Raw genomic sequence first — 27,739 nt, forward strand, 5'->3', positions numbered from 1 at the left:
GCAGTGCTCGTCCCACTCCCCCGTGTTCGCCGTGAGCAGCTCGGTGTCCCCCTGCGGCCTCCGCCGCGGTTCCGAGGCCCCCCATGCCTTCGTGCTGGGGCTGCTGGGCCGGGGGCTCCTGGTGGACACGCAGCCCCCGCTGGCCTCCATGGAGAACCTGCGCCTCGGCTTCGCCGCCGGCATCCTCGTGCTCATCGTCTCCACCTTCTTCCTGCTCGTCTTCCTCAAGTAGGTCCGCGTGGCGGAGCGGGGCTCCCATCCCATTGCAGCCCGCCCCAGCCCGGTGGATGGAGCCGGTGCTCGATAAGGGACTGCTCGGCCCGCGGACACGGTGGGCAGGGCCGCGGCCACGGCCAGGGCTCAGCACCCGCCTGGATCCAGCCTTGGGGCCCTCAGGACGGTCGGCCGCCCCGCACGAGAGCCCCCGGCCATCAGACTCTTTAAAAACGAACTTATTGCAGCGCTTTCCAGCCCCGGGGTCCGGCTGTGCTTACGCTCCACCCCGAAGGCCCCGGGCCCGCTCGGCGGGAGGCGCCGTGTGGGGCCGCGGGGCCGGAACGTTGCCCGGCGGGCTGAAGGGTCCCGCAGCGCTGCCCGCGGGGCGAAGCTGTCCCGAGGCGACTCCAAGCCCTTTGCCGGCAGGAGAGAGCCCGGAGCGGTGGCCGCAGAGCGAGGAGGCAGCCGGGGAAGGGCTCAAGGATGAGACAGCCGGGGACGGGCTCGGCCCCTCAGAGACAGGAGACATTAAAGCCAGCCATGGGCCCAGCACCGTGTCCGCAGCTTTCTGTGAGTCCTTAAGCCTCGGCAGGCAGGGCAGGGGCTGAGCACCAGGATGGAGTAAGGGGTCCTCTCCTTCCCGGCCCCCAGCAACCCCCTTGGACACATCTTCAGCAAAGTTCTCTGTGGTTCAACCACCTCTGGCCAGAACTCAGCCCCCGGGGTCAGGGTTAGCCCCAGCACAGTCCCTGAGGCAGCATCGTCCTTCTCTGGGCCCTGGCACGTCCCTCCCTCCCCGGGGCTGCGCCTGCCCCTGGGAGCCCAGAGCTGCCCCCTTCACCCCAGGCAGGTGGCCACACAGGCACAGACAGGGTTCATTCAGATCACGGCCCGACAGAAGGGGTTGTGGTACCTGCTGGGCCTGAATTGGGGGGTGGGGGGAAACAAATTTCAATCCCAACTCTTGCACCCCAATCCCTACTCAGGGCTCCCAGGCACAGTGGAGCTGAACCTTTCTGCAGCCCCAGAGCAGCTCAGGAGGAACTGGGCTCTGCAAACCCCTGGAAAAGCCCAAGATCCCCTCCCCTAAAATCTGAGGGGAACCAGGCAAGTGCCCTCTGTGACCATCAAAGCTCTTTGTGCTCCAGCTTCTCACTCCAACCCAGTCCAGTGTGAGAGCCCAAGAAGCCACAGCACAAAGGGACATTTTCTCCTTTCCCAGGAGAGGGCTTCAACAAGAACAGACAAGAACAGCTTCTAAGTACAATTATTCCCAATTTAAGAGCAAAGTCAGTTTTCAGGTGACAGATGAAGCCAGACTAAAGTAAAGCCACTGCAAGCAAAAAAAAAATCAGGTTTAATTGCACTTTATTTTCCAAGAAGTGAAATGCAAATCCCTCAGCATGTCTTATCTGTACCAGGGAATGAGAAGTGGAAGTTGTTAGTATGAGCAATGATCAGCCCTGGGACACTGCATGGACGGGTCCAGAGGCCACACCATGGCACTGCCACTCAGAGCAGCACAAGCACCCCCCACAATCCAGTTCCAAACACCCTCACATTGAGCACTGAGTGATGCCCAGGAAGGCCCAGCTCAGGTCACCCTGCACGGCAGCAGAGTGGTTGTTACAGGCTTTGGTCTCTGCCCCAGTTTGAGCTGCATTTGGCAATTTGTGGTACTGAGGATAGGGCACACCCCAACAGCAAGACCCAGTACTCTTTTGGGTGTTTTCCTCCCAAGAAATCACCTTTAGGGGGACAGAGATCTGATTCCAGTCAGAGACTGTAAATGCAGGTGTAGAAACTAAATCATAGAATTAGTAGAATTAACTTAAGTCCTTTCATTTTATGCAGGGGTTTATTTATTTTAAAGACTTCTGGGATGGAGTTGTGTTAGTGCCCATGAGTGGAGAATAAAAGTGCTGTGAGAGCCCCAGGCTGTTTGCCCAGCTCTGTCCTCACTCTTTTCCCCTCCTGGTCCCCTCAGAGTGCAGGGTGACACCCCAGGCTGCCCAGCCCAGCCTGGGCCTTGTGTCCCACCCCTCTGTACAGTCTGACTGGTGCTAGGATGGTCACACTTCAACAGCAGCAGAGCCAAAGGCACGGGAGAAGGGCTGGGCTGTGGGGAAGGACTTCCCAAACACACAGCACAGCCCAGAGCTGGGCTGCTGCTCCCACAGGGAAACACAGTCAGTAAAAGCCACCTCAGCTGTGGGCCCAGGAGAGGAGCTGAGCTGCCTGTGACTGTCTAACACACAGCAGGGACTGGGCTCCTTGTACCATCACAGCTGCTCAGGCCCTGCTCTTTACCAGAGCTCCAAGGCCCAGCAGCTCTGGGTCAGTGCCCACCTGAACCACCTCAGCCATCAGGGGCTCACAAGAAACACCTGACTGGGATTCCTGGGGGAACCTCCAGTGGCACACAGCTCAGACACAGTGGGGAGAGGGTGCAAGGTCCCTGGGAGCCACCTGGGGACTGAGAAACATTCCAAGGAGTTCATCACTGGGGTAGGAGATTTTAGTCTGATTTTTTAACAGGGTGTTGCCACCGCAGGGTCCTGCGATACTTGCTCTGCTGAAGCTCTTCACCAAGTTCCTATTTGCAAAGGTTTGAGATTAATGAATCCAGGGCTCAGGGGAGGGGGACAGTGGGTAGCTCCTGCACTCAGCTCAAGCCCAGAGTGTTTGGCAGCTCAGAGTGACGGGGCTGAGCACCCACGAGTGCAGGACAAGCCCCCTGCTCCAGCGGCAGGACAAGAGCTGAAAGTCCCTGGTCATTCCCAATGTCCCACGTGGGCAGCTCACCATGGGCTCAGAGCATAGGAAGACACCATGCCCAGAGGAGAGGGCTCAGCAGACACATCTTCATCCCAGCCAGTCCAGGTCATCATCATCATCGTCACCAAAGAGCGGTGCGGGAGGGGGACGCCCCTTCATGCTCTGCAAGGCACACCAGAGGGAAACTGCTCAGCCCCAGCAGCTTCCTGGCATTTCCTAATCACCACACAAACTGCTCTGCAATCTCTGCCAGCTCTGAGGAGCTGGGAACAAGAAGCCTCATTACCCAAGTTTTTATTTCTCATGTGATGGTTTGCTGTTTAGATTAGATTTAGATTAGATAGCAGGAAAAAAATCTCGATGGGAAGGAATGTAAAGCACTGGCACAGACTGCTCAGGGCAGTGTGGAGTCACCACAGCTTGGCAGTGTTCAAAAAGTGGGTGGATGTGGTACTTGGGGACATGGTTCAATGGTGAACGATGCTACATGGATGGCTGGACTTGATGATCTTAAAGGTCTTTTGCAACCTTGAGGATTCTCTGGTTCTGATTCCAGGAGCTGCTTACAGGCTAAAAGGGACTGGAGAGGGGCCAAACACTAAAACCCTTCAATTAACCTGGCAAGTCCCACTGATTTCATGCCAGTAGGAGTCTGTCACCACTCCCTCAGTCAAGCCAGCCCCTCCCAGCACAGTCACTGACCCCAGACACTCCTGATTTACACAGGGAATGGATGGGGAGCCCTGAGCTCAGCCAGGCCCCCACTGCCACAGGGAGGATGTTACAGACAAGCTACAGACCATGCCTCAATCAGAGCAAACACTCAAACACCCAAATACATACCACCTCCTCCTCATCCTCCTCTTCTGAGGAAACTTGAGGCTTCAGTGGTTTAGGAGATGCTGTTTCAAAGAAGTTGTCCTCCTCAAAGAGGCTGCAAGGAGATAAAGAATGAGCAGCTGGCTCTCAGAGGATGGGATTTGCTTTTACAAGTTCTGTTACTGAGAGATGGCAAAGCTTTGCCACAGAGGGAGGCCTTTGTGGCAGGTACTGTTCAGCAGTGCAGGGCAAGTCTGGGACTGGCAGGAACCAGGATCACTGCACAGGAACTGCACACTCCCCTGGGAATGTTCTCCACTGCCTCCAGCAGACAGGAGGCTGCTCTGGGGCTGCTCCCAGTGGAATGTGCCCTGGGCAGCCTGGTCTGTACCAGCTCCTGGCTGGTGCCACCCAGTGCCAGCACCTTGGGGGGGCTGCAGCCCCCAGCTGTGCTGTCCTGCAGCAGGGACACACCTGGGCCTGCTGCTGTCCCAGCCCCACCTGAGCCTGGCACCCAGCACCACCCCTCACCTGGAATCTGTTTGCCTGGGGCTGGAGTCCAGTTCCTGAGATCCTGGAGTTTCTCCCAGGACAGCTGAGCCTGGCTCTGCTCTGCTGGACACTGAGGCAGGATCCTGGTCAGAGCCAGCTCCATCGCATGGGTCTGTGCCACTCCCCTCCTCCCCATTTAAGGGAGGAGGCTCTAAACATCCCCCAGCCTCCTCTGCCTTCTGCTCCACAGCTGGACATGCTGGAGGTGCTGCCTCATCCCCCTCTCCTGGCTTGGCTCCTGGAACAGAAGGCTCTGCAGCTGCTGCCTGCAAAGGCACAGCAGAGGGATCCTGTTCTGGGTCAGCCTTCCTGATGGGAACACTGTCCAGCCTCTGCTCCAGCCCAGGAATAGGCTGTCCTGCAAGCACAGGCTCCTTCTCAGCATCCAGGCTGGAATCAGCTGTGGGAGGGAGATGCTCCTCCTGAACCTTCTCCTCTTCTGGCACCCCACTGCTCTGTGTCTCCTGCTCCTCCTCAAAAGCTCTGGGCCCAGCAGGGTGAGGAGCAGACTGGCCTTGCTGCTCACACTGCAGAGAGCCTCTGGTCACTTCCCCAGGGTCAGCTGGAGGTGCAGTGCTCTGTGCTGGGCTGTGCTGCAGGGGCTCTCTGTGCTCAGTCTTGGCTTCAGGTGATCTCCCTGCTCCTGTGCCAGATTCCTCATTTTCACTGCCATGCTCCAGTTTCTCCTGCTGCCTGTTGAGCAGCTGCAGTGTCACAGTCTGGAAAAGGGAGTAGAGAGAACACAAGTTACACCCTACATACAAACCATCGCAGATCCCTGTATCACCTCCTCCTACCAGGCTGCTTTGCCACCCACAACAAATCCTCCTTCAGTTATTTCAGTCTCACAGTACAGACTGGAGGTTTTAGCCCAAGGCTCTCTCTTGTCTAACCAGTGTCATACCTTGATAGTGTTCATGACCACCCCCAGGACTGTCCTGCCACTGTACATCTCATCCAGCTCAAATTCACCCCGAAGAGACTGAAATACACCATTCATTATCTTCTTTACCTGCAAAAGAGAATGACAGGAAACAGAGATACAATTCATTAGCATGTAAAGCACTGCACTCAACACCAGGCACTTCACCAAGGGAAGGAAAAATAAATCCAAACACACAGGTGGTTTTTCAAATAATCTACTTTCCAAACCAGAAATCCTCACCACATCAGGCCACCTTAACTCAGAACCACTATGTGACCCAAACTTATCCCCCCAAACTGAGGCAGGCTGCACAAAGCCAAGGCAGACTGATACTTCTTTCTTATTTTAGTTTTTAAATCTAAACCTCAAATGTAGAGTTTTAACAAAAAATAAAAGTCAGGCAACAAAGTAGGCAGCAGAAAGATGGAGTGAGGCTGTTTACAAGGGATGGAGGGACAGAACTCAGGGAATGGCTTCCCACTGCCAGAGGGCAGGGATGGATGGGATATTGAGAATTAAGAATTGTTCCCTGGCAGGGTGGGCAGGCCCTGGCACAGGGTGCCAGAGCAGCTGGGACTGCCCCTGGATCCCTGGCAGTGCCCAAGGCCAGGCTGGACAGGCTTGGTGGAACCTGGGACAGTGGAAGGTGTCCCTGCTCATGGGAGGGGATGGAATTGATGAGCATTAAGGTCTCTTCCAACCCAAACCATTCTGGGTGACCATGACTCAAAGATAAGATCCCATCCCTTCTTCCTCTGTGGACTGTTACTACAAGCACAGTGCTCTGTGGAGAAAATTGTATTTTTCCTTCTTCTGTCAATTCAAAGAGAAATAATTCAAGGTAAATCCATTTGCTCAGGAAGGAGAAGTACTGGAGGGTCAAGCTCACTTGCTCAGTGTAGTCTGAAGGGAAAGATCCATCCTGATCCTTCTGCAGGTCTCGGATCTGTTGCTCGTAGCGAGCCCTCAGTGCCCCCACGTCTGCCTGCAGGGCTGAGTACTGCCAGGGGAGAGAGAGGCACCCTCAGAGCTGCTCCTCACACCACAGCCCCACCTCCAGGGTCACCTGGCAAGGGCTGGAGTGAGGCACTAACTCTGAGTGGGGTTTTAAGCATATCACAAAAGATTTGGCTGAAAGCAACAGCACCAAAATAAGGACAGCCAAGCCAGCCTTGGGGAGCCACAGTTGTGTCATCAGCTCCTCAAGTGCCACCAAGAATAGGTGGGTGCAGCATCACTGAGATCCCAGTGAGATGAAGGCTGGGTCTCTTATTGGGCCTGTTCTGGTTTGCTGGAAACCACACAAAATTATCCCTTCCCCACCATATTCTGGAACACCCATCCTTGTTATTCTGGACTAGCCTGAGGTTGGTGTTCCCTGCACTCCAGTTCCCATCCAGCTGCTGTGTTATTCCTTTACCTTCTCTTGCATAAGCTCCAGCTCCTCCAAACGTTGCTGAGCCTCAGACAATTTTTGCTCCTCTGCTTTTTTTGAGTGTTTGAGAGCTGTGAGCTGAAACACAAGAAGCAGAGCAGGTCCAGCTCCTGGCAGTGTCACCCACTCCAAACAGCCACTGAGGACAGTGCAGGTAAGTGGAAGCTGTAGCTGTTGCTGCAGTTCAGCACTATCAGCCCCTTGGCTCTCCCTCCTCCATAATAAACCCAACCCAACACCTGCACCTGCAGATGGCTGAGATCAAGCTCCATAACAGGCAGGGAGTTAGAAAGCCCCAGTTAGGTGGGAGAAGACTGTTGGTAACAGCTGCTGATCTTCATTGCTGCAATGGGCACTAAGATCAGTTCTTTACCTTCTCTTCCAGTTGGGCCACCTGGTGCTGCAGGGAATCCCTCTGCTCACACAGCTCCTGGCACTGCCGGGCATGCTGCTCCTTGGCTGAGGCCAGGGCACGCTCACACTTGGCTTCACACTGGGACTCCAGCTCTGCCTGGATCACTGACAGCTGCCCATGGCACAAGAGACACCATCAGGAACACACACACAGATCTGTGTTTGCACAGGAGGGGAAAGCCAGGGCTGGACACCCACAGATAGGGTGCAGCCACCAGCTCATACCCACACCTCTCACTTCAGCTCCAGCCACAAAGCCCCAGGCTGGCCAGATGATCTGGCTCAGATTTCAGACCTCTTGGCATAATTCTGAACAATCTTTCACTCCTCACAAGTCCCATATTCTTCTCTCTACTGCAATCTCAATTTGGTGCCTCTCCTTTCCTCAGTTTGACAATAACCCGTGAATTCAAGCAGGTAATGCTTTTATTCTTCCCCTAGCTGAGCATTTTCACATTATTTCCTACCTGTAGGCTCCCACAAGCACTCCAGACCTGGAGCAGCAGCTCCCCTGAGTCCCCACCTGCTCTGCTGCTGCCTGGTCAGTCGAGGTCCGGGCCTTTTTCAGGAGCTGCCGGAGCTTGTCCAGCTCCTGCTGGTATGACCTGCGAATTTCCTCCATCTCTTCCTCTGCCTGAGCTCTCTCTGACAGGGATTTCTTCTTCCTTTCTGCAAGATTCTGCAACACAGAATGTGACACAGAATAGGCCAGACTGCACCAAAGCAGCTTTTCTCCCTCAGGCAGAAGGAGGTTCCTTGGGCAGGGAACTTCATCACGTGAAATCAAGCTGAGGCTATCTCAGAGGTAAGGAAGGTTGACACATTACTGGGTAAGACATTAAATAAATAAATAAATAAATAAATAAAATTAAATAAATAATAATGACTAATAAACCCCAACAATAATAATAAATAAATAAAATAATAAATAATGAATTATCATAAGCAAAAAGGATCCACCAGCCTGCAGATAAATCAAGATTTACTTAACTTACATATTTAAAAGCAAAAACCTTTGCTTAGCCTTGGGTTAACCTTCAGTAAGCAACTGAAACTGTGCTGCTGGCACTGGACATACCCTTTCCAGAGTCTCCTTTTCCACCCTCAGGTCTGTCAGCTCTTCCTCCAGTGCTGCAATCTTCATATCCAGCTGTTTGCGGCTCTGCTTCTCAGCCTTGAACCTGCTCTGAGTGTCCTGAGAGGCTTCCTGGAGCTCTGCAAACAAAGCCCCACACTTCCCTGTGAGCTTGGGTGCAAGTCCCATTGCAGGGGAGCACATTTTGGGGGCTGATGGGGAGGAACAGAGTCTCCTGCACAGAGCAGTCAACAACTCCACTTGTGCCTGCAGTGGGGACTAGAATTTATCAAGAGCAGCCTGTTCCAGTGCTCTGCAGCCATTTCTGTGAAGACATTTTTCCTAATATCCAACCTAAATTCCCACTGGCCCAGCCTGAGCCATCCCCTCTCCTCCTGTCCCCATTCCCTGGGAGCAGAGCCCGATGCCCCCGGCTGTCCCCTCCTGGCAGGAGTTGTGCAGAGCCACAAGGTCCCCCTGAGCCTCCTCTTCTCCAGGTTGGCCCCTTTCCCAGCCTCTCCTGGTACTCCAGCCCCTCAATGTCCTTCTTGTCATGTGGGGTCCAGAAGGGACCCCAGGGTTCAAGGTGGGGCCACAGCAGTGCCCAGCACAGAGGAATGAATGAACACCTGTCCTAAGATTGCACTGCAAGATGAGTTCTATTTGCCATCTGTTAGAGGTGGGGCAGCTCTCTTCTGTTCATTGGGCAGTTTTCTTTCTCTCTTCCACAAACCAGTCCTCCCTCTGAGAAGATGTCAGCTGTTAATGGGCTATTGATTGTCCCTGCATGACTGATAAAAATTATAGCATCCCACTAGGAGATGCTCTGCCCAGAGGGAGGAGCCAAGCATTCCTACCTGGATACAATCAGATTCTGGGACACCACACACAGCCTTTCCACTGGATTCCCAGAGGAACAGCTGCCTTTTCCACTGGATCTTCAGAGGAAGACTACACCTTTCTACAGGATTCCTGCTCCAACAGAACAACAGCTGTCACTGCAGGAGGGCTGCAGCCATGATTCCAATTGGATTGCTACCAGCACCCTGACCCACAAGGTGTCAGCTCCTATTCTGACTCTGGCAGTGTTGTTGTGTATTACTGCACTGTTTATTTTATGTTTATTTTGTTCCCTAAGAAAGAACTGTTATTCCTGCTCCCGTATCTCTAAGGAGAGACCCCCACTTAATTTCAGCAATTAGGAGGGAGGGGGTTTACAGTTTCCAGTTCAGGGGAGGCTCCTGCCTTCCTAAGCAGACACCTGGCTTTTCAAACCAAGACAACACCTCAGGTTTATCTCAGCTTTCCATCCAATGGAACATCTCTGGCTGCTCTTCAGGATGTTGGACAGAAAAGCCGAGAGATTGTTCTACAAAAGGCTTCCCTTTCACAGGATGATTTCGTTTGTTGAGTCATCCCACTCTGCCCTCAGTGGTGACAAGGATGCACATCCCTCAGATATTTTAGTGCACCCATATACTTCTTCCATCCCCTGTGACTGATCCTAGGGAAAGCAGGAAGATGCCCCAGAAGACAGGAAAAAACTACAACTTATCAAAGAAAAGAGCCATGAAGGAGCTCCCACCTGCCACCTGTGCCTGCAGCTTGTTGAGCTGCGCCTCCTGTCTCTCTGCATCCTGCACAGCACAGGACAGCTGCTTCCTCAGGTCCATCTCCTTCTTCTGGTGGGCAGTGAGCTCCAGCTGCAGCTGGGAAACCTGGGCTGTGGCAGCTGCCAGCTCCTCTGCAACTTTGGCCTGGAGCACAAAATGGAGCAGGGAAAGGGGCAGGGGGGGAAGGGATGTGTGAGGAAACAGCAGAACTGTTCTCTCAGGAAGAGCTGGAAAAGGGCTGGAGACCTTATGAGGGAAGACATCTCCAGAGCGAGGAGGCAACAGTGACTTTTCTAGCATGTCAGTTTTGTCCAGACTGACTAGAAAGCTGCATGAGGCCACCAACAACCTCATCACCACAGCAGTTCAACCCAGTGAGTTTTCCTGAAAAGGTTAAATATGTTTAAGCCTGGTACCAGTGCCTGGTGGCTCTACTCAGTTTTCAGGCTGTGAAAACAACTATTTGAGTAAAAAGCCTGGGCTCCAACATCTAATTGTCTTCCATAAGCTTACAAATCACTGAAAAGCCACTTGAACACAGGCTGGTCCCAGCAAGGAGAGCACCCTGTCCCCAGAGCACACAGCACCAGGTCACCTTGGCTGCCCATGGGCAAGGCTGGCATTTCCCAGCACAGCTCTCAGTCATGTGGGGACCTGTTTAGATTTAGGATTGCTGAGAGTCAGTGATTCACATAAAACCAGGCACTAGCACAGCTTGTTAGACAACTTGTAAACTATGTTATCAGGGGCTCAAGACAGACAAAGTCCCATTCCCAATCTTGCTGAGTGACACATAAACTTCAGAGGATGCTCTGCAAAGACAGAATTTGCACGGGGAATCCCTAAACAGCTTCCACACCTCTGCCTATTTTGAGATTCCCAACAGATTTTTCACATTCTTGAAACAGGTAAGGTCAGGAGAACTGGATTTTCTCTCTGCTTTATCCCCCTAACAGAATTCCCTCCACATGAGGACCAGCACCTTCTGGCACAGAAGAGCTGTGAGCAAAATTGTTCCAGCTATGTTGATGATGAGGATGTGCTGACCTGGAGGGCTGGGATACCACATCACTCATTTTAAAGAGGAGGCAGCATTCAAGAGAGTGGCCAAAGCCGGATCTGCTTTCCTTCTGTGCTTCCATAAATGTCCCAGTGCTACACTGACTCCTGGCATGCTAAAACCAAACCCCATGGCACAGCTAAAGACACCTAAAGGTTATTTTAACCCTGGCCTCTGTCTTTATTGGCAAATAAAGAAAACAAAATTAGGAGATCCTATGGCAGGAAGTGTTACTAGACAGAAGTTTCTACAGAGGATGCTTCATGTCCACAGCTCAGCTCCAGCCTCCAGCTTTCAGGCACCAGGAATCCTGAGTGACCTGTCCCTGCTCTGCCAGTGATCCTGCTCTCCCATGGGAAGTGGAACAAGCAGCAATGTGAGAGAATTCTTGGAAAGGGCTCCCCAAGAAAGAGGGGGCCAGTGGGGAGACACTGCCCTTTTCCAGGGAGGGATCCGTGCTCATTCAAGCTCTGAGACAATTCTTTCCATGCCAATCAGTTTCTAGTTCAAGAGGAAGCTGGGCTGGCACTTGCTAGGGCACACCCATGTAGCACCTACACAGTCAGCAGACACTGCCTCACCTGGTCCCAGCCCCGATCCACTGGCAGCATGTGCTGGGAAGAGAAAGCAGCAACAGGAAACAGCAAGGGTTAAGAACACAACTTGAAAGGCAGAGGTATTCATCAGTAGAAAAGCAAAATGCTTTATAACAGGAGCCTAAGGCATGCCAGAGAAGCCTTTAAATTACTCCAAGGACTGTAAAAGCTTAGACAGAAAAGGGGAGTGAAGCCTGATGCAAAAAGAAAGACACTAAAGGTATCCCTAGGGTATGTCACATACCAGAGCTGGGAGCAGTCCTGGCTGTGACCTGCACTGAAGAGCTGGGGAATTACTTATGGTTCACAAGCTTCACCTAAAGCTGTGACTTGCTCTGCCAGGGCCAAAGATCCACAACCCAAAGCAGTGAGTAACCAACACCTCAGTGACCCTGAGTACAACCAAATGGTGAGCAAATCTGTGTGTAAACAATGGATAAACAGCTTCCAGTCAATCCTCTTTCCTGGGGATCCAGGGACTGCAGTCCCAAGGCAAGCTGGGTTAGGCAAAGGGAAGAGGAAGGAATACCAGCCTTCATATTTACAGTCAATACTCCCACAGAACCAGGGGAAATCTCCCAGGGCAAGGCAGGGCTTTCCTGGTCTGGCCTGAAGCCTGTTCATGTAACATCATCCCTGGGCAGTGACTGCTCAGTCAGGGGGGTCCTGCTGAAGATGAGGCCCAAAAGACTCCTGAATATCTTATACTTCCAAAAGATGACTCCTCCCCAAGCTTTATTGTACCAGCAGGATGCTGTCCTCACTGAGGAGGGAATTCAATTTCTTATTTCAGTCTGACTTATTCCTGGTTAGAATCTCTCACACTCCTACATATTTTGGGTGTGCAGCCTGGGCTGGGGGTGGAAAAGCAGCCCCTTTCCCTGCCTGCTCTCAGCCCTTCCCTGCTCTGCTCCTGACCACCCACTGGAAAGCTGCAGTTCTGGTCAGCTTTAGGTGCACCAAGCTGTGGTTCTCACACAGAGGAAGCATCTGTCACCTCACATTTGAACTGGAGAGAGACAGCTCAGCAGGAGAGCACAGAGCAAGACTGGACTTAGTGCAATTTAAGAAGCCAGTGCTTGAGAAAGCAGAGCAGGCACCATGCAATGGCAGAGCCAGAGCAGCACTCCTGGGCTAGGCTGGCCTACAGGGATGGTTCAGGGTATGCAGCCATGCAGAAATTAATTTTGCTGATTTAAAAGCTATTTCCCAACAGTTCCTGTCATAAAAGCACAGAGTGTTACTGGGAGAAACAATCAGCTTCTGATTAGCATTAAAAAAACCCACAAAAGTGCAATGAAGAAACTCCAGCAGGAAATATATTTTTTCTTGTATCCATATTCACCCTACATCAGTTATATAAAAGGAATAAAACTCTTCTGCAACTATCAGTGCAACTAAATAACTGAAGTATTTCCAACTCAAAAGCCCTGTGATACAAAATTCCACAATACACTGGCCACATGTCCACACAGTTAGCAATAAATCAGACATTCTCCACAAGGTAACAGTATTAAAGCAATGACAGTATGAAATGGTTATATCCTCTGTGATGCTTTGGTCATGAAAACCATCAAAACATCAAATTTTTTCTCAAAACTAAGTTCAGAACTGCAGTTGCCTTCTAAGAAAACTGCCTTGACTAACAAGGCTTCAGCTTGTTTTAATGAAACAATACTGGCTTTGTTCATGCCACTGTTACCTTCTCCTGCTCTGCATGCAACACTCTTGCCTGTGTGTTCTCATTTGTGGTCTGCAGGGAGTGGTTCCTTTGCTCCATCAGCAGGTTACTCTGCTCCACACACCTGTGAACAGGGAGACTCTGTGGGATTCCTGGAAAGCCAGGGCTTGGAGCCAGGGGCTCCGACAGAAAAGGTGACATTCCAAAGCACAGGAGGTCTCAGGTGAATTCATGACAAGTTCCAGACAATCTGACAGGATGTGCTAATCTCAAGAGCAGTGAGAGGGCTGTGCCTGGCAGAGCAGAGCTTTTATCAACTGGGATAAGTGCTTCACTCTCTGAAAATGTCTCATGTTCCAAGAGTTTTGGTAACTTGGTAGCTGAATTTCATGAAGGGCTCCACATCCCCCTACAATTTCTTCATCTTACTAAAAGCCAGCAAAAATAAAGTAACTCCCAGAAGTAGGGCAAGTGTGCTCAAAGACAGGAGGGATTTTCTTCCCCTTTTACACATTCATGTTTACTGCAAACCAGAGCTTTGGGGATAAGCCCTGCGGAGAAGGGGTGGGAGGAATCCCACACTTTAAATACCTTAGAAAAAAAATTCAAAATACCAGAATATGGCTATCTCCTAACAAACACCCCTGAGTTATGCCCAAGTGTAAGTTGGAGAGTCTGGAAATGCAGTGAGGCTCCCACCCCTTACCTCTGGTTGCGTTCAATCAACTCACTGATCTTCTCATTCTGCTCCTCAATCCGACTGCTCTTCTCAAATATCTCCTGCTTCAGTCTCTCATTCTCCTAAAGCACAGCTCAGCATGAATATTCAGCTTACTCAGATTTCCTTGCAGCAGTTCCTAAACCTTTGTTTTGCACAGAGGCAGGACAGTGGTGAGGCTCATCCCTTCTGTGGGAGCAGCCCAGGAAGGCACCTGCCACATTCAGCAGAATCCTGGCACGGGACAGTGGCTGCCAAATCCCATTCTAGAAAATATTGTGTCTGGTTGACTTCCTTACCCACAAACCCCAAGTTTATATGGCTGCTGCTTAGAAAGGCTTCAAAGCATAAAATTAAATGGTGAATAGCAGAAGCAGGTGGTTTCTACAACATGGTACTTGAGCTGTGAAATTGTTCTTCTGGAGACTGGGGGTTAAATCCATAATGGTTTGAGAAGCTGAACCTCTCCCACATGAACTTTTTGTCACAGCCCATTAAATACCCACAACTCTGACTCAGAAAATACCCAAACCCCAAAATGCTGAGAAGAGCTTTTTGGAGGGGGAAAGAGGGATGGAAATCATTGTAAGTCTCATCCTCATTCTGACCACACAAAACCAGAAGCCATGGGTGGCTGGACATTTGCTCTCATTAGGGATAATGAGAGCCCCAGCTGCTGATGGCAGTGAAAGCAGGCTGGCCACGCTCACCTGGATGATGCGCTGGATGTTGCTCATGATCATGGAGGCTTCCATGGTGACAGAGGAGATGCCAGGCAGCAGGGAGCTGTTAGCACTGCTTTGCTTCTTCAGCTCCTCCACCTGCAGGGAGAAACCAGTCTTAAGCCATTTGAAATGAATTTATGGATGCAGGTGAGAGTCAGACATGTGCAAAGAGGCATTTCACTGCTCCTTCTGCTCAGCTGCAGGGAACAGGCACTGAATCAAGTGTGACAACTCCCAGAGGGCAGGGAATCCTCCAAACAGTGCATCACATGATATTCAAGACAGTAAGACAGCACCTTTCTCTAAGCCTAAGCTTTGTTTTTACACAGCAGCTGAACTGCTGCCACTTAAAGGTGTTTTAATATTGGAATTTTACTCATTTACTGTATCACTTAATGTAGGCATTTAAATAGAGCCAACTGCTCTCAGCACACCTGGAAAGCAGAAATAACCTGGACAGCCAGGTGATCCATTTTTTCCATCCCTTGGCAGCCAGGTGATCCATTTTACCCATACCTTGGCAGCCAGGTGATCCATTTTATCCACGACTTTGCTCACAGCCAGTCGGATTTCAGTGTTGTGCTGCCGAGCCTCTGTCATCAAAAAGGAAGTGACATCTCCAGGGGCTTGAAGGGAAAGGAGAGAGATTTATAGTGACAAGGGGAAGGAAATACCTGCAGAGACACAGCAACAGCTGTGCATGAAACCTACCACCAGCAAAGCCCAGAAATGAAAAGGACATGGTATTTGGAAAATGAATAATGTAGGTACTTCCCAAATAAACTCAACAGGCAGCTTTGAGTACAGGAAATTCTTGAGCCATGTGACAGCTCAGCTCAACAAGAGCAAAGCCCCCAGACACACCAGAGCAGCAGAAGGGCAATCAAAACAGGGGCACAATCAAACCACAGCAGTGAAGGTCAGCTTCTGAAACTGCACTGCAAAAACAGGCTCCAAGAAAGGCTCAGTTCACCCAAGACTTCACCAACTGGGATGACTTAATGGTTCATTAAATGCACTTGGTCCTTCCTAGGTTTTGCCTTTTACAGTTCAATTCTTTCCCTGGCTGGTAGTTCTATTTATAACTAGAAGCACCATCTACCAAACTCCTTTAGTAATACCCAGTCTTAAGAAGACACAGAAATTCCAGCCCCTCTCACACTGAACAAAGCTCTTCAAGGTAAGAAAGAGATGGGTATTTATTGGGAAGTGCTTGCCCCTATTTGATATTAAAAAAATAAGCATTTGTGAAACAGCACAGTGCTACCACAGCCATAAATCATCATCACCAGCTGTCTCCTGCAGGACTTGCAGCCCTCTGGGAAGCAGGTACCTTTTAAAACATACCTTGGTAAGGAGCAGGATACATCTGACCCACAGGCTGGAGTTGAGAGGCAGATGCAGCAGTCTGGGGGTAAGCAAATGCCACTCCTGGATATGCCTTGCAGGACAAGTTCAATAGGTTAGAATGTGTTTTGCTGTTTCCCCATGTCCTCACAGTTTCATATTTTTTGAAGCCCAAGAGCAAGAATGATGTTTGGAAAGAAAAAAAAAAAAAAAATCAAAGAATTAAGGGGTTGGAAAGTCAAAATACACAAGAGTCATTGTGAAAGGAAAATACTCTTCTTTTGAGGGTTAGTTAGCTCCCACTTTCACTCAAATTTCAGCAAAACTGTCATCCTACATTTGTGAGAGTCAGAGATCAGCATGTGAACAGCTCCCTCTGATGCTAATTTGAACACAAGGTTATTTCCTAAAAAGGGCTCAAAAAAGCACAACACAACTTGATTGCAACTTTACTGCTCATTGCTGAAGAACTTGGAAGTTTTTGTTGTATCCACTACAAAACCAGGTATTAACAAAGCCTGGTTCATCCATAGTTTAAGAACCCATCATAAACAGAAATTAGCCCTTTCTGAATACATTTTAAGAGGTATATGATGAAAACCTGGGAATGCCAAAGAGTCACAAGAAACAGCCTGGAAATCTCACCCTAATTTTAAAGTCCTTGCTCCCAGCAATGGAGAAGACTCAGGAGAAAGGACAGAAGTGCCAATATTCTCCTTGATTTCATTTTGGGTACCTGAAAGCCCTGTGCTCCTCCAGGCAGAGCAGAATGGGGTTGGATCGTTGCAGGAATTAAAGCAGCAGAAGATACTGAAGGTGCAGCACCAGATGCTTGAGGTACTGAAAAGGAAGAAATAAAGTCAGCATGCTATAAAGAAGCTCAGAGGAATTTAATTCACCTAGTGTGAAATGGCAAAAAAACTGAATTGACAAAAGTTTAACAAAAGCCTGTCTGCAACCTTGTGGAAATTAAATCCAGTCGAGCAAGTGATAATAGGTCAAGAAAAGAGTAACCTTTCACAGAAGTCCCACTTCTAGCTCCATTTAAATAACCTCTTTTCATTCAAACAGAGATAGCTCTGAAGTTTACTGTCACGAGATGTGACTCAGACTGACTCTGAAGGCTGCTCAGCTGACCAGCAGCTGATGTGACCATTCCATCATGGGAAGACACATCCGGCCCCATGCTGTCCTTCACTTGGATTTCCATCATTCCTAAAAGTACTGTTCACTGGGAGGGGATCTGTAACATTCCATTTACAATCCCATGGCCTACCAATCTCAGTGCCCAGTGACAGGACAGCTCAGGCATGGTGGCTGCTCTTCCTCAAGCACAAGACCACAATGAAGAAACACTCCAAGGATTGTCTTGTGCTCCATGGATTAGTGGCTCATGGATCAGCAAGCCTTATTAGAAGCTTCCAGTTAATATCTCAGCTCCTGGAAGGAATGCTCTGTTCCCCCAGCCCCCCTGGAGTGGAAAGGGAGTGCAGCAGCCCCCCAGCACAGTACCTTGTGTGGACACTGTGGGCAGCACAGCCTGAGCTGGCTGGGAGGGTCTGGTTGAAGCCACTGGCTGTGTTGTCCCTCTCAGAGTATTGGGATCCTAAAAAGATTTCTGCATGTTACAAGAAACACCAAAGAACAAGGCAGCAGCCTGAGCCCAAGGTCACTTGAGACAAGGTGTTACCCCAGGAACCCAAGTGGAATCTATCTGTCACAGAACCAGAGCAGATTTCCCTGGACAAGGGCAGAGCCACTGCTACAGATCCCACTCGAAGCAAGCCCCAGTGTAGGAAAAGCAGTGAAAGAGTCACCCTGCTGTGACTGGTACCTCTATTTCTGAGTCACTGGAGTCCAGCTGGCTCCCTGCTGTTCCAGCAAGGAAAGGCAGCATGGGCTGTCCCATTTTGGCCATCCGAGAAATCAGCTTTGCCTTTGCTACATCTGGGTTCTAAAAGAAATGTTTAGTTACTCCCTCTTTGTCTCAGCCCAGGCTTTTAGGGTATTACAAACACTTCAAAATCTCAGACTGAATTTTGACTCAATTTTTCAATGACTGTGTGAGAATCTACTCTTCAAGCACCAGGACTGTTAATCTGGCTTGTTTTATATATCCTCTTTCTGGGATGACAGTGCTGTCACTACAGAGGAAAATCTGTCCCTGCACAAAACACCAACAAGAAAATGTGTGAGTTCAGGAAGCTGCTCAGCAGCTTTTTCTGTCTGGAGGCACAAAGTCTTCTCATGCAGCTCTATAAACTTATCCTAAATGTTCCAATTCCTTTGTTATCTATTTTAAATTTATCCATTAATCTCAAAAGACAACCAGCCTTGTGAATATCCACACGGTCAAAGTCACTTTGCATTTAAGAGCAGGAACTGGGGCTGGGGTTCCTCAGGTCCTGGTAATCACAGAATCATTAAGGTTGGAAAAGACCTTTAAGGTCATGGAGTCCAACCATTAATTATGAAGTCCAACCCTTAATTCCTTCAAAAACAAGGCTCAAAGCTGCTGTAAGGTGAACATTCTAGTGTCTTGCATGATGCTCACTTTATCTTTAGCAGTAAATACTTAAAGTGAAAATGAACTTCTCTATTCAGCTTCAAGTTAGGAGAAGGCAGCACTTACTGCAAGCTGCTCACTGATGGAGTTGGACTTGGCCCGGACAGCTGGCTCCCTGCAAAGCCACACAGGAGTGGAGATTAGCCAGGAAGATTCAGAAGCCAACATTCTGGATTTATAAACACTTAAATACACCTCTCCCTAGGAAAGCTGTTTTCTCACATCATGAGCATTTCTTTTAGCCCACACTTCTGAAACAGTCTTTACAGTGTTATCTGTAGATATGCTCAGGACACCACTGTGGCCCATTGGAACAGCTGATTATAAAAAGATAATTTTGTTTGCTTTAGCAACCATGTTCTGGTATAAATAATTTTATACCAAGTCCAAAAAACTACTTATGGCAACAAGAGGAGCACTTACTTGGACTCCCTAAAAAGGGTGACTGACCCATTTAATTTAAGGAAGAGAACATGCAATTGTTAAGGTTGGAAAATACATCTAAGGTTGAGTCACCAATCACTAACCCAGCCCCAACATGTTCAGCACTAAACCCCAACCCTAAGTGCCACATTTGCATTCTTTGAGCACCTCCAGGGATGGTAACTCCACCCTGGGCACCTGGGCAGAATGGTCCAATGCCTGACCATTCTATCAGTGGAGGTTTTCCTAATATCCAGTATAAATCTCTCCTGGGGTAACTTTAAGAGGTGATTTCCTCTCCCCAGTCACTTATTACCTGGGAAAAGAACCCAACCCCACCCGGCTACACCCTCTTTTCAGGGGGTTGTGGAGACTGAGAAGGTCCAAACTGATGCAAATGATGCCAGCTGAGATGAGACAGCTGTTAGAGCAGCACCCACACAGCTCAATCCCACTGGATCTCAGCAATGCTGGAATGACTTTCTTTACTGGAGCCCATTCCAGCTGCTTTAATCTGGAAGTCATCACTCAAGCTGAAAATTCCAGCAAGTCCTGTTATCAAGCACTGCTCTGCCACATGGAGGGCACTGAGCTGGCACAGAGGCCCCACATTTGCCAAATGAGGTGTCAGTGCAGCACTGTGCTGGTGGGCATCACCAGCATTCACAGAGAAAGCTGTTCAGGCCATGCTGCCTCTTACCCAGGCTTTGGAGGGATGGTGGAGGGAGGCACTAAACCAGAGTCTGAGGAGAAGCCATCTGAGCTGGGAACTGGAGAAGGTGCAGGGGAATCCCTGGAACTGACACTCAGCCCATCTGAACCAGAGCACTCCTTTGCCAGCTTCACCTTAAAAAGCATGAAGCAAAAAAAAAAGATGTTTTTCTGGGTTCCTGTAAAAATTGTCATTAATTTATTTGTGATGCCACTGCCTGTGGAGCTCGTGCACTTCAAGGAAAAGCAGCCAATTGATTCAGAGCTGGAGAAGCTGAGTCTTTACATCCTCTCATTCCTCCCACAGTATTTTGTTTTCCCAAGTGACTCACAAATAAGACAGCTAAAAGATCCCAAGACAGTTACAACAGACTAACAGCCTTGGGGGATTTTCTGGGTTTAGGGCTCTTTTGGGTTTGTTTGTTTGAATTAAAGATACACATCTTGCTGGTGTTTCCAACAGTTTCTGAGCTGGAGTTCTCACACTACCAGCAGGTTGCCCCTTGCAGTCACAAACCAGATGGAAAGCAAACATTTGGCAGGAGACACTCACCCGCCTGACCTCCACCTCAAACACCAGAGTGGAGTCTGGAGGGACACGAGCAGCCACACCCTGAGCCCCATAGGCCCAGGCTGGAGGAATGATGAGGAACCTTCGCCCTCCTTTCTTCATGCCCAGCATTCCTTCTTCCCAGCCCTTTGGTGTGCACAGGCAACAGAAGAGAGAGCAACACTTGGATCAGTGACATTATTTACCCCATTAAGACAACTTCAGGCAAAGGTTCCAAAACATATAGAGATTCCTGCAAAGTCCTGTTCATTTTCAATGTGCAGCACTAAACCTTTGTCTTGTCACAAATCCTGGAAGCCAGTTGTAAATCCTAGTGTTAACTTAAGAATAAAGATGCAGCTCCACCACACAGTAGCAAACTCACTCAGCATTCTCAGGGAGAACTGGACTCCAAAGAGATCTGAATTGCTCTGGTTAGAGTTACAAAGCAACCAAGGAATATAATTGTAATGAGGGACATGAAGTCAGAGCATTGCAAATTGCCCAAGGGATGTCAGCACTGAACAGGATGGCTCTAACAGCCAGGCAAAATTAGTAAGATACAGGATAAAGCAAAGCAGACAAATAGCACATCTTCAATAAAAGACAACTTGTAACAGGTCATATTTGAATTATACAGGTCATACATGAATTACTCAGATCATGGAAATTACCTGAACAAAGGCATCTCTGACTCAAACCCTGATTTTATGGAATAACTTAAGGGAGTATCACAACACCTGGATGAAAAATTGTTTCCTTTAGAAATAGGGTTCCCCAAGAACAAGGGAATGGATTAAGTGACTTCCAGAAAAAACAAAAGACAATAAAATCCCAGCTCCTGAAAACAGGAATTTCCTTTTTACCAAAGAGGACAACTCCTGTCTAACACTGTTGAAAAGGAGACTGGGCCCTATTGTGCAAAGCTTGAGCGAGTCACTGTCACAGAGTGATTGCTAAGAAATGAAACAGAAACAGCATGTATGAATCCTGAACAAGATCTGCAGCAATTCAAAGCTCTGAGACTTGAATTACTGTAATGAAAGTGCCACAAGTTGTACCTTGATGACCTTTCCAGAGCCCAGCTTCAGCCGCAGCAGCTTGTCTTTGTTAACATTAGAGTCAAACACCTGGAGAGTTGAACAAGAACACAAAATATATGGGTTTCCCAACTGTTTCTAGATTCTGAATGCTGCTTTACACGTTCCATCAACTCTTAGAACCTCTGCTTAAATGCTATTTCCCATCCAACTACTACCAAAATCAATTCTCAGCTGTAAGACAGAGCTTTAGTCCATTTCCTGAAGTACAATTTCATGAAGTGAATGATAACTGGAGACTCAGACTTGCTATAGGACAGGGCTGGGTCAAGCAAAACACAACATTAAATATTCATGTGTGAGAGTGCCCATGCCCACAGAAGTTTAAAAGCATTTCAATCACCTCCCCCTAAACATAACAGAATAATAGAAACATTAAGGTTGGAAAAGCCCTCTAAGACTACCAAGTCCAACCATCCCCTCAGCACTGCCCTGTTCACCACCAAACCATGTCTCAAGCACCACATCCAGATGGTTTTTGAACACTTCCAGGGATGTGCTGCCCTGGACAGCCTGTGCCAATGCTCAACAACCCTTTCAGTGAGGAACATTTTTTTGTAAGATGCCAGAATCCCTTGATATTCTATAGGCAATAGAGATTACCCCACTTACAGTGCCACAAATGCCCAAAGTACACTTTAACATCAACACCAGTACTATGCTGGATGAGCAGGTTCCTGCCAGGACTGTCCCACTCAGCATTAGGAGGTGGCAGAGGTGTCTTTACCTGTCCAAGCCCGTTGCTCTGGAACAGCCATCCTGTATAGGCAACCTCCAGGGAGTCTCCTCCTTCCACCCCCTGCCCTTCTCCCAGGAGGAGATCCTGGCAGAGGACTGAGTCCAGAGCTGGAGAGCTGTTGCATTTGGCAATGCACACCTGCAGAAGGAAAGCCTAGCAGTGTCTCTGGCCTTTAATGGACAAGTCCCACTCATGAATCTGATGCATTCCTTGCTGTACTGATCAAGCCCACATTAGAAATGCACTCCCAGGGCATTCCACATCTCCATGTGCTGGATGAACACCCTCTGCTCTACAGAACCATTGATATGCAGCACTTGGGAATCCTGAGAAGTAACAGGCTCCCTGCCTCAAAGAGATTTGTTTTAATGAACAAAACTCAGGGCAGGCTCCTCTCAGATCTGTCTCCATCACAGTTATGCACACACTCAAAGCTGAACTCCAATGAAAACAAAACTTGATTTGCCCCTGCTGTAAACCAGCCATCAGAACTGGCTGGCCCAGAGGGGAGCAGTTACCTGCTTACTGAAATCCACTGCTGCCTTTTCTGACTCAAACATGATGGACCAGTTCTGCCTCTGATCATCATAGAACGTGCTGTAATTGTTGGGCTGAACCTGTGGGAGAGGGAATCAGTTCTATCTTAGATATTAAATTAACTAAAACCCACATCCAAAAGAAGCTTAAAATAAGAGCTACTGAAATAAGGCAGCAAGAACCCTGCTGTTCTACAGCCAAAGTTCAAAATTAGCCTTTATTTACGTGCTCATTATCATGGAAGAATTATTATAACTCAAATATGTGAGCAAACATTAAGTGCTTCCTACATGCTGCAGTTCACACAGCAAGGTGAAACCTTTCAGAAACTCCCTTGAAGCCTGATTCTTTGATATATACTGAGAATTTTTAAGTGAGAGTGATTTTCATTTCATAGTTTATTGTATTTAGGCTTCCAGAATCAGTTGGAGAAATCACTTCCTCCTCACTTCTAAACCCATGTCATCAGAAGTGACTATAAAACCCATTAATTTTTCAAGAATGTGGTTATAAAAAACTAGAGAGCAAGGTCTAAGCTGGAACAGAAACTTCATTGTTTGGGAGTGAAATCTCCATCTCTCATATGAAGAGATTTGATGCCATCTGATGACAAGCTAAGAACAGTAAACCAACACTTCAATTTTCTGTAAAACTGGCAGAAACCAACTTCCTGAGAGATTCCATTTTAGAGCTCATAATGCTCCAGATTGTTCTCAACAGCAGGAAAATGCTGAGTGTAAATTTTCTGAGAGAAAACATTTCCTTGCTGTCATTTCCTTCTGCTTACTCAGTTGTATTCTCTCAGACACTTAACTTGAAATTCTCAGCAAAAGGAATTTTGCTGGTTTTATCCACTCCAGGGCTGCAAACCCCAAACTCCTCTGTAAGCACAGGTAATAATTTACCTCCTACAGGAGCCTTGGTTTGGAAATCTCCTGAGGAGGTGATCAGCCAAAGGGAGCTGTCACAGCCTCTTGTGTAGTACACGAGGAGAACAGTCACACTAAGACACCTCCTTCTCTGTCACTCAGATGTTTGATCTCAAAGGTTATAAACCAAGGCTTAAGGAAGAATTTTAGAGCCAACTTTGTGTTTGCTGTGATCAAAAAAGGCTTTTCCAAGCCAGAGGCTCACCGTGAGCACAAAGCCTGGGTGGATCCTTGCAGAGGTGATCTGTTGCTGCTGGCTGATGTAAAGGAGGATCCTGTACTGGATTCCACAAGGAATTAGACAAGGAAAAAGAACAAAAACAGGAACTCAAAACATCTTCAATTCTACGGTGCTTTGTCACATGCAGAGCCTAAGGCTCAGTATTTATTTGTCAAATATACCTCGGCAAAAATACTTAACACAGTTTTGTGACACTTATTAAAACTGGTTTATTCTCAAGGGTTTTATTTAGCTGCAGCAACCAAGCAAGTGAAACTCATTGTTTGACAATAAACAACAGGCTTTAACTAATTCCACATTTTTCACAGTTACAGGGGAAAAAGATGGTGCACTAACCCTTCCAGATACAGAACTCACCACACATGGCATCAAATCATCACAGAGCCATTTAGGTTGGAAGAGACTGAATGATCCAAGATCACTCCCCCAGCACTGCCAAGGTCACCACTGTCCCCAACTGCCACATCCACATGGCTTTTAAACTCCTCCAGGGATGGGGAGTCCACCACTGCCCTGGGCAGCTGTGCCAGGGCCTGACTACCCTTTTGGGAAAGACATTTTCCCTGAAGAGGTTTGTGTGTGAAATCTTCCATCTTTGCATCAACCTATTGACACAACACACTGAGTTGGAGGGACTTTTCCAGGTACTAAACAACACAGATATGAGATTTATTGACATATTTGGCTCTACTAAACATAATCTATTATGGAGATGTGTTTTCCTTTGTGCACCTGCATCGGGGACAGCTCAGTGGTGAATTGGGAGTGACCCAGTTACTGCTCCCAGCTGGATGTAATATCACATAGGCAGCCTGAGGAAAGCTGGTTCAGCTTCCTCCTGCATTGCCTGTGCTCCCCAGCTTCCCCAGAACAACACAGCTCAACACTTCCCAGATCACTGACTCAGGAATTGAGTTACTAAACTAAGATTGATTTTGTTCTTGCCAAAGCAGAAGCAACTTAGTGAGACATGAATGAGGACTTGGGGGATATGAAACATCACAAATACCAAGAGCAGGGAGGGGTGAGAGTTTTCAAAGTAGCTTTCAAACACACCCATTTACTGGGCACCTCAGTTCTGTGTTCTTCAAGGAACACTTGGGAAGGAAAGATGGTTTTGATACCAAAAGAACAAAACCTAAGCAAAGCATCTCTGTACTGCTGGACAGAATTTTGCTTTATACCTATTTCCATGTGCACAAATACGTGATTCAGTTGTAAAAGACAGGCTGAATATGTACCAAAATGACTTCCAGAAACACTGCAAACTATTTCAGGCACGAGTTGTAAGAGATCTTACAAACTCACAGACTGCAGGAAAGAAAAATGTCACCAAGGTGGATGGCTGAGCCCCTGGGAAAACCCAGGAGGCAGAAAGGCAGCAGGAGAACAACACCAAAAGCAAAACACTTTGAGAACTCACAAAAACACCATCTCATAGCAGTGAGCCCTCAGCAGGGCAGAGTTAGGGAAGGAAGTGTCTCTCACCTCTTTGGTGGCATGGTTCCCCACTACAGCTGCTCCATACTTGCCTTGCTTCAAGTACTGCCCATTTGTACTGGAAGATAAGGGAGACATTCAGCTGCACAACTTTCACTAACTCAGAATTCTTTAGAGTTCAGAGCCCGTTTCCCAGGTATAAAATGTCAGGCAGCCTTGCTTAGCTTAGAGCCAAGAGCACACATCGTGGAGTGAGTTGACAACTGCTCTCACAGATCCAGGGCAGAAACATTTCCCCACGATGGTAGCATCAAACAGTTTTAGTGCTCTCACTCTGCTCACGCCTCAATTCTCAAGGGCATGAAGCACAAGCATCTGACAGAACCTCCTGAAGCAGAGCAGGATCTCAGCCCAGCAGGCAGGACACAGCTCCCAGCCACAGCCAGACCCAGAGCTTGCTCTTTATCTCAGAACTGCCTCACCCAGAGCTGCAGCACAGCAACTGAAACTGCTCTTGAGCAGAAACTTCCACTGCCTTACAGCATTCCCACCATGCAGATATGGCTGAAAACAAGCATCTCTTCCCATTTATCCAGGAATACCTCCCCTCTGGGATCAGGGAAAGGCTGCAGCAGGAGTCACTTACTATCGATACGCGAGCACCGCTGTGGCCACCAGCACCGAGGGGGCTCCCGAGGCCGCCAGGGCCACCGGGGTCTTCTGGGGCTGCCCTGTGGGGACAGAGACCAGGGACAGCTCTCAGAGGCACAGCACTGCCTGGGGGCACCACCACGAGGGGTTCCTTCCCACAAGGAGAAACAACTCCAGTGGGAATTACAAAGAAACAAAGACTAGAGTTTCAAAGTCACCCAAGGCCAGCTGAAAATCCAGGTGCAGGAGGGCACTGGAGGAAAACATCCCTGAGGAAAGCTCAGGGAATTGTTTGCTCTGCTGCTCTTCACAAGGGCCCTTGTTCTCCCCAAAAACGTGTGCTGCTGAGTGTGTTCCTCATGCTCAAGCCCAGTTACTCACCAGCTGCTGTCTGACCCTTCTTGGGCTGCTTTGGTGCAGTGAACTGGAAGAATTCATTTCCCTGGCTTGAGACTGCTTGATCCAGGCCAAAGAGAGAGGCTAATCTGGCTCTAGAAAGGGAAATAAAACCGTTTAACCTTATTTAACATGGACACTATACATAATGAACACCCTTAACCAAAGGGTCTTTCAAATAAAAAGTGTTTACCATCACTTTGGAAGTAAACAAAGGGCTGCAGGTTAAGCTGCTTTACGTTAATTAAACATTTAATTTTGAATAGGCAGAACTTGTATATGAAGAGGCTGGGAAAGTGGTAAAATTATGTTTCATTTCCTCAAAAATGGACTGAAGGTGTGAGAATTGAAACTACACCAAAAAAAAAAAAGTTACTTTGAAGCAATAATGACTAGAACTAGCTTGACATAAAATAGCTGACTCTTACAATACCCAAAATAATATGTGACAGAGAAACCATCATTCAGCTCCTGGAGTTTTTTTGTCTTTAAATGTCCAGGAAACAGATTCTCCTACTAACTTTTAAAATAGCAGAAGCTCTCCCAGTTAAGGGCAGAGGGTTTAATGCGGGAGGTTATTCCTTCAGGATACATTGTTTGCAATTTTACTGCTTCAAGGCCAGATCCACTCAACCTATTCCTGATATCATGGGGCAAGGGAATAAAAATCCAAAAAATGACACCACTGCCAGTGAATGTCCTTTTCAAAATAACTAAATTTTCGAAAGACAGGATTAGTTTACAAGAGAAGCTCCTGGAAGGGGGCGGGGAGGAGAACTGCAGCTCTTGGAGCGACAACAAGTCAGCGATACTAACCCTTGGATGTGCCGCATACAGACGCGATCCGGGGGATCCCGGGAGCGGCCAGCGCGGGGGAACGGCCCCAAAGCGGCACTTCCAGCACTTCCCACCTCTCCTTACTCAAATGGGAACACCGAGTTCTCTGCCCTTGAGACCCCGGAGCGGCCCCGCCTCCCCCAGCGGGAGGGGCCCCCGAGCAAAGCGGGGTCTCAAAAGCCAGAGCCTGCCCCGGGCACACTGGGGGACGCTCCGAGCCCCGCCAGCAGCCGGACCCTTCCCGAGCTGCCCGTACGGCGCTCCCGCAGCGGGACGGCAGCGGGGCACAGCCTTGGCGGCACCCCCGCTCACAGGAGGGCAGCCCCGGCCGCGGGCCCGGCTGCACAGGGGGCGGCCTGCCCGCCCCTCACGGCCGCGGGCCTTCGCCGGGGCCACGGCCCCGCGGCCTGCCAGGGCCGCCGCGCCCACCCGGCAGCGGGGAGGGGGTCCCGCTGCGCCCCCGGCGCTCACCCGCTGGCCGGGGACAGGAAGTCGGCGTCGTCCTCCTCCGCCGCCGCGAACATGGCCAGCGACCGCCGGGGCGGGGACGGGCGGGCGGCGGCGGCGCTTTACGGCCGGCGGCACCGGCACGGGCGGGGCGGGGCTTGAGTGTGACGTCACAGGGGGCGGACCTCAGTGGCAAAGCGGAGGGGCGTGCGGGGTGG

The 27,739-nt window shown here is 49.1% G+C and overlaps 1 protein-coding gene across 3 annotated transcripts; it reads right to left on the reverse strand.

Annotated features, from left to right (window-relative positions):
- Positions 1 to 1,567: 1,567 nt before the first annotated feature.
- FKBP15 (FKBP prolyl isomerase family member 15) lies at positions 1,568 to 27,672 on the reverse strand. 3 transcript variants are annotated; one of them, XM_059865062.1, is made up of 29 exons: positions 27,546 to 27,672; positions 26,223 to 26,332; positions 25,837 to 25,921; positions 25,239 to 25,308; positions 23,715 to 23,789; positions 22,562 to 22,660; positions 22,032 to 22,181; positions 21,266 to 21,334; positions 20,208 to 20,351; positions 19,644 to 19,789; positions 18,587 to 18,635; positions 17,789 to 17,908; positions 17,467 to 17,560; positions 16,691 to 16,794; positions 15,955 to 16,048; positions 15,124 to 15,233; positions 14,593 to 14,703; positions 13,871 to 13,965; positions 13,186 to 13,288; positions 9,800 to 9,971; positions 8,218 to 8,354; positions 7,663 to 7,818; positions 7,099 to 7,251; positions 6,711 to 6,803; positions 6,180 to 6,290; positions 5,270 to 5,377; positions 4,345 to 5,084; positions 3,838 to 3,928; positions 1,568 to 3,156 (listed from the first exon to the last, which is right to left on the reverse strand). In XM_059865062.1, exons 1-29 carry the CDS (start codon positions 27,596 to 27,598, stop codon positions 3,082 to 3,084), a joined length of 3,717 nt encoding a protein of 1,238 aa, XP_059721045.1. In that variant the 5' UTR covers positions 27,599 to 27,672; the 3' UTR covers positions 1,568 to 3,081. The 3 variants fall into 3 exon arrangements, with proteins under 3 accessions (XP_059721045.1, XP_059721046.1, XP_059721047.1); XM_059865063.1 differs by lacking the exon at positions 27,546 to 27,672 and adding an exon at positions 27,054 to 27,406; XM_059865064.1 differs by lacking the exons at positions 26,223 to 26,332; positions 27,546 to 27,672 and having other exon boundaries at positions 23,715 to 23,784.
- Positions 27,673 to 27,739: the final 67 nt, after the last annotated feature.

This window comes from Haemorhous mexicanus, chromosome 21 (assembly GCF_027477595.1).
Source record: "Haemorhous mexicanus isolate bHaeMex1 chromosome 21, bHaeMex1.pri, whole genome shotgun sequence".
NCBI classification, from domain to species: domain Eukaryota; kingdom Metazoa; phylum Chordata; class Aves; order Passeriformes; family Fringillidae; genus Haemorhous; species Haemorhous mexicanus.